This window comes from Lepidochelys olivacea, assembly GCF_965140295.1.
Source record: "Lepidochelys olivacea isolate rLepOli2 genome assembly, chromosome: 1".
Taxonomy (NCBI): Eukaryota; Metazoa; Chordata; order Testudines; family Cheloniidae; genus Lepidochelys; species Lepidochelys olivacea.
This window is the reverse complement of record NC_140411.1, coordinates 298,371,329-298,383,370: the sequence shown is the minus strand read 5'-3', so window position 1 is coordinate 298,383,370 and position 12,042 is coordinate 298,371,329. Positions and strand designations below refer to the sequence as shown.

The following is a 12,042-nucleotide window of genomic DNA, read 5'->3' as shown; positions in this document are numbered from 1 at the left end:
TAACCTATTCTTTTAAAGCTTGTGTATTGTGTGGGTATATATCATATCAGCTATGTTATATTCTTCCCAAAGAAAATGTTAAATTAAAAACCACACAGTTATCACCAGTGAACACGAACAGTCACAACATAACAATACTTGAGATTCCACACTGATTTATTATTCTAAGTATTCAGAATTCCAGATACGAAGAACTCTGACAAAGAGAGACAGAGGGCGTGACATGGGATCCACGCTGACAACACACATTTACTGTCAGGTAAGTAACCTTCTTCAAGTATGTGTCAATGTGGATCCCACTCTAGGTGACTGACAAGATGGGACAGAGGAGTCCTGATTGTCTAAGCAAACAGTGATTGTAATACTGCTCTCCTGAAGCTAGTATCTGTCCTTGCAGATAGATCGAGGGCATAGTGTTTAACAAAGACCACTGGTGTACTCCCATTGACTGCCTCAGGTATTTGTGATATAGGAATATTCCTGGAACAGGAGGAAATCTTGACCTCGAGATGAGTGAGTTTTCACATTCAGAGGAAGTGGTACATCAGCTGTCTGGTAGCAGATTGAAATGCACTGCATGTTCGATTGAGATATTCTCTCCAGGAGATGGCTTGACTCTTTGAAGGCCCAAAATGGCAACAAAGAGATAGGGACAGAACTTGAAGGGCTTTGTTCTGTCCACATAATACAATAAAAATCTTAAAACATACGAAGTGTGAAGTTTCTTCTCTCGCGGTGCAGAATGAGGATTGGGGAAGAAAACAGGCGGGTTGGTGTACTAATTTAAGTGAAACTTTGAAGACCACCTTAGGATGAGTTCTCAGCATCACCCTGTCTCTGTGAAATGTTGTGTAAAAAGGTCACTCATATAAGCTTTGCAGCTCGCTGATCTGCCTGGCTGAAGTAATTGCAATTAAGAAGACCATTTTAAGGATAAGATGGTATAAGGAGCACTCTGCAAAAGGCTTTAAGGGGGCCTCCATGAGGTTTGCAAGGCCAATGTTGAAATCCCACACAAGAGGGAGTTCCTAGACTGATAGACAATCACTGTGGGATGTGAAAATATGGAACAGGATTAGGCAGGTGGTGACAGGCTGAAATGGCTACTAGATTAATGTTAATGGAGCTAAATGGTCTTTTAAATGCAGGAGATTCTCCAGGGGCTTTAGTATGGGCTCCTCCATTGTGTTAAGCTTACATTGTGTTGTCCATACTGAGAATCTTTTCCATTTAGAGAAATAAGTTTTCTTTGTGGAATGCTTCTTGTTTTGCAGGAGGATTTCTTGCACCTGAAAGAAGCAGTCTGTCAGTACCACTCAACTAGCCAATACCCAGGCTGTCAGATACAGTAACCGTAGGTCTGGATGAAGTATTTGATATTGGTTCTGCAATATTATGTCCAGACAGTCTGGAAGGCTGGATGGTATCCAAAGAAGGCGCATTAGCCAGAATTGTCTCAGGCAATATGGAGCTATCAGAATTACTTTGGCTTTGTCCTACCTGATCTTGCATATTAACCCAGGGCTTGGGAATGGGCAGGAAAACATACATGAGTCCCAGAATCCATGGTATGAGGAAGCTGTCTACTAGCAAGCCAGGCTCATACCTCTTTTGGAACAAAAGTCTGGACATTTTTTATTGTTCTTCAAGGAAAATAACCATATCACAGGATTTCCCCATTGATGAAGGTGTGCCTAGGGATGGGGAAGAAGAGTATATCTTTTCAAGGAGTGGTGCTGCGGCATAAGGCGATCTCAGTGCCAGGATGATGGTGTACACCAGTTCTGAAGAAGGTCTTGGAGCCAATGATGTAGACTCCTCTACTAGTATATGCTTCAGTACCAAAGTGGTCTTGGAAGCTGGCACTAATGTCTGTATCTATTTTGCTGATGGTGTCCATGATGGTGTTGAGGTCAATACTGGAGGGTCAGTGTTTGGAACTTTCCTTATGAAACAACACCAAGTGGTCTCTGGAGCTTCTGTTTGCTCTATGATCAGCCTTGTCTTGGAGTACCAATCTTCAGTGTCAGAGTTGTCAGTGTGGGCTCATCAATGCTGAGTCCTTTTTCTACATGTTTTTTCCCCTTTGGTGCTATGTCTTGGCATAGCATGCCTGGTGATGGGGGCTTTTGTCAAAGATCACTTCTTTGGTGCCTGATCAGACAGCTAGAAGCACCAATCTCCTCAGGCTCAGAGGTGACTCTCATCAATTTTTCCAAAAGACAGAGCTTGAGATGAGTGTCTTGAGACTTCCATATCCATAAGGAGAACAAATGGCAGACAGAACACTAGTTCAGTATGTGGCTCTTCCTGAGGCAAAACAAGCAGAGACTATGGCCATAGGTGAACAGAATGAGACTGTCACTGGAGAAACAGAACTTAAAGCTGCAGGGCTTTGAGTCTGCCATGAGCATGTGGCATGAAGCACCTAACAGTGGTTGTACAGGTTGTGTGGCTTTTTTAATGTTTCCAAATTGGTAAATTAAGGAGAAGAAATGGTTACCAACCTGTTCCATAACTATTGTTCTTTGAGATATGTTGCACATGTCCATTCCATGAGAGTGTGTGCGTGCCCAGTGCTCTGCTGTTGGAGAGTTTTGCCTCAGTGGTATTGGTCGAGGCAGTGCATGCATCCTCTGCCTCCTCATGCTGCTGTGAAATGGTATAAAGGGGAAAGCCAACCCCAAATCCCATTGGTTCCTTCTAAATGGACAGATTTTGATATAAAGGGGAAGCGGGTAGGTCATGGAATGGACATATGCAACACATCTCAAAGATCAATAGTTACAGAACAGGTTAGAAATAGTTTCTTCTTCTTTGAGTGATTGCACACATCCATTCCACTGTAGGTGACTCCCAAGCTTTTCGATCTGAACGTGGGATCAGAATACATCTGAATAATGATAGAAGGACCACATGTCCAAATCTGGCATCATCTCCAGATTGCTAAGAGATGGCATAATATGATGTAAGGGTAGGCATTGAAGACCAAGTTGCTGCTCTACAAATGTCTAGAATAGGCATTTGAGCTAAAAAGGCTGCAGAGGCTGAGTGTGATCTCACTGAATGTGTTCAGTAGTTCCCTTTTCAGTGGAGATACATCAGCCAAGTCATAGCACAAATGTATATAGGAAGAAATCCACTATGACATTCTTTGAGAAGAGGCCAGAAGTCTTTTCATCATGTCTGCAATTACCCTGAACAACTGTGACGATTTAGTTTATGGTTGAGTTTAAATGGCTTAGTCCTTTCCAAATGAAATGCTAATGCTCTCCTAACATCTGGAGTCTCTTCTCATCCCTGTGAGCATGAGGCTTAGGGAAGAAAGTTCGTAAATATATTGCTTGATTGATGTGGAAATGGGACTCCAGCGTGGTGAGAAATTTTGGGTGAGGATGTAGGTTTACCTTGTCCTTATGGAACGCTCTATACGGACGGACAGATACTAGAGCTCGTAACTCACACACTCTCATGGCCAAAGTGATCACTACCAAAATGGTTACCTTCACTGAGAGATGGAATAAGGAACAGGTAGTCCAAATGGAGGACCCATTATCTTTGTCAATGGCAGATTTAAGTCCCAAGAGGGAATAGGATCCTCTACTTGGGGATACAATCATTCCAGACCTTTCAAAAATCTGATTGTCGTGGGATTGGAAAAAAGATAACAATTATCAGTTAGAGGATGGAAAGCTGAGACAGCTGCTAGGTGGACTCTGACGGAACTAATGGCCAAACCTTGCTGGTTCAGGTATAACAAATAATCCAGCACACGACATATTGAAGCCCGGACTGAGGAGACCCCTTTCTATTGGGTCCACATGTACAATCTCCTCCACTTCACCAGGTAAGTATACATACTAGATGGTTTTCTATGGTTTAAGAGTATGTCTTGCACTGCCGTGGAACAGATCTCCTTCTGAGGTGTCAATCACAGAACTTCCAGACTGGCACGTGAAGAGACTCTAGGTCAGGATAGAGAAGGTGACCATGGTCTCGTGAGATCAAGTCTGGGTCCAGCAGTAGAGTCAAAGGAGCCCTAATTGGGAGGATCAACAGAATGGAAAACAAGTGTTGGTGAGACCATGCTGATGCTATAATTATTAATAATGCATAGTACTGATTGATTTTCAACACCACCCTGAGCAGGAGTGGAATAGGAAGCAATGTGTACAGAAGCTTGTCTGTCTAGTGCACCACAGTCAGAAAATGAAACTGGCTACATCTAGACAGAGAGACCACTCATTGTGGCTGGAGAAAGACCTGCTCAGCTGCTTTATCTAGGGAGGTGGTGGAATCTCCATCCTTAGAGGTTTTTAAGGCCAGCTTGACAAAGCCCTGGCTGGGATGATTTAATGGGTCTTGGTCCTGCTTTGAGCAGGGGATTGGATTAGATGACCACCTGAGGTGTCTTCCAACCCTAATATTCTATGATTGTATGAATTTATTATCTGCCAGACTGTTGTGAACACCTGGAAGGTGGGATGCTTTGAGGTGGATTGAGTTGGTGACATAAAAAATCCCACAATAGCTTTGCCTCTTGCAGAGAAGAGTCAACCAGGCCCTTCCTTGCCTGTTCACATAAAACATGGCCACCGTATTACCCATAACTACTAGCAAATTCCTTCTGGTGATATGGTGAAGAAAAGAGTAACAAGCTAATCAAATGACTTTCAGTTCTCTTACATTTAAGTGGAGAGTTAAATCCTGGGCAGACCACAGACCTTGAGGGTGTAGTAATCCCATGTGAGTCTCCCAACCTACGATAGAAGTGTCCATAACTAAGGTCAAAGTAAATTGAAGACGGGCAAATGGAATGACACACACACATTGGATGGGTCTGTCCTCTTGTCCAGAGAGACCAAGATTTGAGTGTGTACCCAAACCAGAGAGACCAAGATTTGAGTGTGTACCCGAACCACCAAGCTCAGCCATTTTTGCAGCTTCCTGAGATGAAGACTGGCATGTTGAACCACATAAATATATGAGGCTATATGCCCCAGAAGTCTGCAGCAATTCCGTACTGTTGTGGTAGAATGGGCCTTCAGGTTTAAAGAAATGGCCAGCATCATCTGGAACCTGGCCTGAGGGAGGAAGGCCCTGGCTTCCATAGAGTCTAAGACTGCTCCTATGCATTCTATCCTTTGTACAGGTGACAGAATTGGCTGTTCCTCATTGAAGAGCAATCCTAGCACACCAAAGATGAATTGAACCATGGCCATCCTAGACAGCACTTGGTCTTTGACACAACTTCTCACCAACACTTGAACGCCTGATTTCCTCAGGAATGCCACCACCACTGCCATGTACTTTGTGAAAACACATGGTACTGTGGACAGGCCAAAGACAGGACTGTAAACTGGTAGTGAGAGTGAATGATGAACAACCTGAGGAATTTCCTGTAGCTTTGATGTATTGCCACATGGAAACATGCATCCTTTAAATCAAGGGTAGCATACCAGTCACCAGGATCCAGGGAAGGAATAATGGAAGCCGGCATGATCATGCAAAACTTTATTTTCTTTAGGTGTTTGTTGAGTTGTTGCAGGTCTAATGTAGCTCTGAGACCTTCTTTTGCTTTTGGGATAAGGAAGTAGTGAGAATAAAACCCCTTCCCTCTGTGAAGTGGAGAACTTCCTCTATGGCTCCCAATCAGAGAAATCAACTCCTTAAAGGAAAATTTCATCATGATCTCTCCTCTAACACGTCAAAATCATAGAATCATAGAATCATAGAATATCAGGGTTGGAAGGGACCCCAGAAGGTCATCTAGTCCAACCCCCTGCTCGAAGCAGGACCAATTCCCAGTTAAATCATCCCAGCCAGGGCTTTGTCAAGCCTGACCTTAAAAACCTCTAAGGAAGGAGATTCTACCACCTCCCTAGGTAACACATTCCAGTGTTTCACCACCCTCTTAGTGAAAAAGTGGCTGTCTGGAGTTCCCAGGCTGTCTGGATGAGCTGATAGCCACTGATGAAGTGAGAGAGGCTGGTCTCCTATAACTTCTGGTCCTCTTTCTAGGCTGGTCCTGGTGGTGGGGCATACACAAAGCATACCAGTGTGACTGCTGGGGACAAGAAGAGAAGAAGGTATTGGTGAGATCATTGTCAATTTGCCTCTCAATGGAGCTGAATGTGGTGCCTAAAGTATCAGACACTGAACCACCGCAGATGGCAAATTTTGACTAGCAGTCATTGGTACCAGGTGAGAAGGTTCTTGGACTGCCAGCAAAACCACTGCTGAGAAACTCAGCAGATGGTGTGCTGCAACATATGCTTCAGGAGTTAACAGTATAGGAATAGTCTTCTGTTGCTGCTGAGCTGATGAAGATTGCACTGCTTAGTCAGGCAGTGCCACCTTAGGGGTCATAACAGGGAAAATGCTAAGAGTAGTGGATCAGATATTGCTGTTCCACCTCAGTGTCAGATATAGGCATTAGAATTCTCATTGTTACAATAAGAAGCAGAAGAGCAATTGAAAAGTTTCTGCACATACATTTTCTATTATTGTTACCCCTATACATTCTTGACATATGGGAGGAAAGAGACCCACCTTAACTATTCACATGCTAATCTAAATAGCGCTCTCTCTCGCACACACAAACAAACGTTCTTTGTGCAGCTTCATCTTACCATTTCCATCCAATATTTTTAAGACTTCAGCAACCACCAAATCATATGAAACAGTTCTTCCCCCTTTCTCTACATCTTTATTTCCTTTTAGGATACACAGTCCACCCCAATCACATAATTGGCAAAGTTCCTAAAGTGTGCACCTTTTTAAGAGACAGAATAAATTATCTGATACAATTTGAATAGATATGTACTAAAACTTTTTTTATTCATTTCATTTGAAGATCACAGATGCAAGGGTGGAGGTTTTATTCTCCAGACACATAATTGTTAAATTTCCAGGTGCCTACATGTGAGTGTAAAAGAGACAGTAGACTCTGTATACGCATTTTTGTTTTCATGTAGTATTTTTCATCACAAGTACATGCCTGTGTCAGCTGGATTGTAATAGAAACTGTGAATTTCAAAATAACAATAAAAAGTCAAGGTGCTGAAATGAAGAATTCGCTATAATTCTCCAGGGCACATCTTTGGTTGCAATTTATGAAACTATAAGGATAATACTTTCAATTATATTTTAATAGGAAAAAAGTACTGAAATGCAATTATTTATGATGCATGATTATACTGTAGAAATGTTATAATTCAGTCTCAACATACAGTCACCCAGACACATGACTAGGGGTAGACTTGCCAAATATGACTCAGACAAAACAAATTTAAGGTGCAAAACAAAACATCTATTAATGCTAATACAACAAAATGTTTCTGAGTGTGTAATGCTGGAGCACATACACAAACTTCCACACAATCTCTGCTTCCAGTGTTGTACTAGATTTCTTTTACCAAACCCTTACTGTCTCTATTTCTTTGAGTAACTAATTACCACACTGGTGATTCTGTAAACTAGCTCCAGCAAGGTTGCCCCAGGCCTACTATTAGCAATTGTCAGGGACTGACTGACCAATTCACAGAGCCATGTTCTTTCTAGAACAAACTTGGGAGTAGAGGCAACTGCCATTTTCTCTTTAGGTTAAACAGACTTTACATTGAGAGGCTGATATTGGGAAGTCAAAACAAATTAAACTCAAGTTTTTTTTCCCCATTCACTGGGGAACACTGTTTTCTTCTTCTGGCTTTATCGAAGCTGACGCCTCATTGCACTACTCATTGTTCTCCTTAAAAAGGAAAATTGTAAGAAAAAGGGTTGACAGATGGTTTCACCTCTGCTCTGGGAAAGAGTTGGAGAAATAGAAAGTTACAGCGATTAAGGAAAAAGGAGTTAAAGGGGAGGATTGGTAAGTACCATTCATTCTCTATTTGTACCATAGACATAGGCATTCATAGATTGGGTCAGTTTTTCTGCTGTGGTCACTTCCTCTGGGTGTGGCAGAGAGATGAGACTGTCAGGGTGCTGGTTATAACTTCCTGATTCGCCATGTACTATTAGGCATAGGTCAGAGCAGCCTGGTTCACTAACCTGTGCCAGCTGGCTATGGTAATGAAAGGAGCATTTGCCAGCTAGTGACTGCCAAAGCACATCGTGCTGCAGGCACACCCCTTCGTGTACCTCCACACTTCTCCAGACCCCCCACTAGAATCTCCCTCTGTTTGCATGGCCTGAGTAACACAATGGAGACAGGGTAAGGAAGTGAGCTGTAGCTCACGAAAGCTCATGCTCAAATAAATTGGTTAGTCTCTAAGGTGCCACAAATACTCCTTTTCTTTTTGCGAATACAGACTAACACGGCTGTTACTCTGAAATCCATAATATCAGGCTCCCAACACGCAAGAGACTCTTAAACAACAAGGAAGCATCCTGGGAGGGTCTTTGTAGCAGGGAGCGGGGGTTTGGAGGAAAAGAATGGCGCTTCTACCCATCCCCCCCCCATCAAGTTCTCCAAAGTCAGGTATCCCTAAAGAGACAAAAAGAGGATGGGAAGAAACCCAGCTTTTGGCCAGGCCATTTGTCGGAGTTCTTCCCCTTCAATTCCAGGGGACTGAAGAGTGTGTGTGACACTATTCAGTTAAACAGGTAAACTAATCTGTCCCATATATACACAGAAGAATGACAGCAACCTGCAATATTTCTGATGAATACATTATTATACATATTATGATAATACCATAGCTTGCAAATGTTTGTGTAGATTCTATTGCTTATAGATGACGGACAACATTTTCAAAAGCATGTGGGACACAGTGGGATTCAGGCTTCTTGGTGCCTAAGACATTTTTGAAAAGTTTACCCTTAGAGAGCAAGTTAAAAGCAAAGTACTGCAATGTGATGAATTATGACACAATACATTATTACACACTGATAAGAAAACCTCAAAAGATTTGAAGTTCTGTTTAAAAAAAATCACAAAATGTAAATGTTTATCTTAACAATTTCATCTTGAATATACATATTAGGTTAGCTTCCCTTCAAGAACAGGCTGCTCTGTGAGAGGAAAGCCCCAAACTATTAATCAGCAACAGATGCATATTATCAAATAGATTTGCATTTTCACTTGCAAATTTGTGAGTCGTTTCTGTGATTTAGTTTAAAGATAAAAGCAAGACCTTAGAGTGAGCCACTTCAGTTTAAACTGGAGATATAATTAGTGTGGGTATGAAACATCTTCCATATGAAGACTAGGACTTTTCAGCTTGGAAAAGAGATGACGAAGCGGGGATACAACAGAGGTCTATAAAATCATGACTGGTGTAGAGAAAGTAAATAAGGAAGTGTTATTTACTCCTTCTCATAACAGAAGAACTATAGGTCGCCAAATGAAATTAATAGGCAGCAGGTTTAAAATAAATAAAAGGAAGTATTTCTTCATACAATGCACAGTCAACCTGTGGAACTCTTTGCCAGAGGATGTTGTGAAGGCCAAGACTATAACAGGGTTAAAAAAAGAACTAGATAAGTTCATGGAGGATAGATCTATCTATGGCTATTAGCCAGGATAGGCAGAGATGGTGATCCTAACCTCTGTTTGCCAGAAGCTGGGAATGGGCAACAGGGGATGGGATCACTTGATGATTACCTGTTCCTTTCATTCCCTCTCAAGCACCTAGAATTGGCCCCTGTCAGAAGACAGGTTACTGGGCTAGATGGACCTTTGGTCTGACAAAGTATGGCATGTGTGCAGCACATGAAGAACAACTTCTGTCTAGCACTTTAATTGAAGCAGTATGGCATTAATATGGCCTTTTATGCTTTGCTTACAAGGAAGAGTGGTATATAATTACAGTACATTTTACATACCTCCTTCCACCTGTTGGCCTTCCATGCAGGACATCTGACAGCTCTACAAATTTTGTGGGTTCGAGGCTTCTTTATATGTCTACAGTTTTCTTCCTCTAATTTAATTTGGATGCTGTTCACACAATGTACATCACGATACTTTATACCCTTTCCACAGGAAACAGAACACTGGAAAAGAAGAAATAGATTTGCTTTATTCCTTTTTCTTTATTAGAATTTTAAAAGAAGTTGAAAAAACAGAAAAAGCAACCACTTAGCATATGCCATAATACAAATAAAAAATGACGGTTTTATATTGTGCAATATCTACTGTACATGTCTACTTTGAAGTTACTATAGAAGTTGTTTCATAATGGACAGTACTTATTGTTCACATCCTGGCCAACAATCAGTTAATTGTTCATTCAATCACTCATTTGTAAATATATGAGATCAGCCGTCAACACATGAGATCTCATAAATATGCTGTTATAATTCTTGGAGTCTGATTTGTGTCCATTTATTCTTTTACGTAGAGACTGTCCAGTTTGGCCAATGTACATGGTAGAGGGGCATTGCTGGCACATGATAGCCTATATCACATTGGTAGATGTGCAGGTGAACAAGGCTCTGATAGTGTGGCTGATGAGATTAGGTCCTATGATGGTGTCCCCTGAATAGATTGTACATTGGCCAAACCGAACAGTCTCTACGTAAAAGGATAAATGGACACAAATCAGATGTCAAGAATTATAACATTAAAAAAACAGTCAGAGAACACTTCAATCTCCCTGGTCACTCAATTACAGACCGAAAAGTGGCAATATTACAAAAAAAACCCTTCAAAAACAGACTCCAACAAGAGACTGCTGAATTGGAATTAATTTGCAAACTGGACACCATTAAACTAGGCTTGAATAAAGCCTGGGAGTGGATGGGTCATTACACTAAGTAAAACTATTTCCCCATGCTTATTCCCCCTCACCCGCGCCTACTGTTACTCTCATCTTCTTGTCAACTGTTGGAAATGGGCCATCCTGATTATCACTACAAAAGGTTTTTTTTCTCCTGCTGATAATAGCTCACCTTAATTGATCACTCTCATTATAGTGTGTATGGCAACACCCATTTTTTCATGTTCTCTGTGTATATATATATGTATCTTCCTACTGTATTTTCCACTGCATGCATCCAATGAAGTGGGTTTTATCCCATAAAAGCTTATGCTCAAATAAATTTGTTAGTCTCTAAGGTGCCACAAATACTCCTTGTTCTTTTTGCTGATACAGACTAACATAGCTACCACTCTGAAACCTGAGAAATGATAGTTGCAACAATGATTTTATTTTTAATGTAAAGGTTATTTTTACTCCATGCTTATCTAATGCCTGCTGAAATAACTAAATAAATCAGAATAGTTTGGGATTATGTTTTTAAAAATTTCAAAAGGCAATAAGACCTCATACTTTAAGTATAACCTTTCTGGAAAACCTACAGACAGGAGCTATAGATTTTGTATCCTGATCTTGAATTCCTGCACACCCAAAATTCCCATTCATTATAGGGATCAGGACACAAATTTTTAGCTTCACTGTGTAGGCTATATTATTTATGTTCCGATAGAATGTTTTAATTCACCAGCATTTTAGTGGTTACTAAAAACATGAAAGTCTGATTGACTTGTTTAATGTACTTTTGTTGTTTCAGTGCTCACACCACCTATAGAAGGAGGAACAATCCTTGATATACCAGTAATAAAGAAAAATACTGATGATAAACATTTACTGCATTTTAAATTCTTATTTTGCATAGTTTACTGTTGTCATTCAATTTGTAAACCTCAATCTCTACAAAATTATTTAAAACCAAACAGACTAACAAATCAAAAAGAACCACAAACAATGCAGGTACTGCTCAACGTGTAAGAGTGGCAGAATTGGACCTTAGTGAATTTTTTTTTTCACTAAGAGGGTGGTGAAACACTGGAATGAGTTACCTAGGGAGGTGGTAGAATCTCCTTCCTTAGAGGTTTTTAAGGTCAGGCTTGACAAAGCCCTGGCTGGGATGATTTAACTGGGAATTGGTCCTGCTTTGAGCAGGGGGTTGGACTAGATGACCTTCTGGGGTCCCTTCCAACCCTGATATTCTATGATTCTATGATTCAAAGTCCACTCTGATCAATGGAAAGACTCTTACTGACTTCAAGTGGGGCTTAGATCAGATCTTTGTTAGTTA

The 12,042-nt window shown here is 41.0% G+C and overlaps 1 protein-coding gene across 1 annotated transcript in view; it reads right to left on the bottom strand.

Moving 5' to 3' along the window:
- The window catches only part of ADAMTS20 (ADAM metallopeptidase with thrombospondin type 1 motif 20), a 171,226-nt gene that overhangs the window by 15,357 nt on the left and 143,827 nt on the right, over positions 1 to 12,042 (bottom strand). The window contains exon 29 of the mRNA XM_084639016.1: positions 9,829 to 9,996. Coding sequence (XP_084495142.1) covers positions 9,829 to 9,996 — 168 coding nt within the window. The remainder of the gene's footprint in view (positions 1 to 9,828; positions 9,997 to 12,042) is intronic.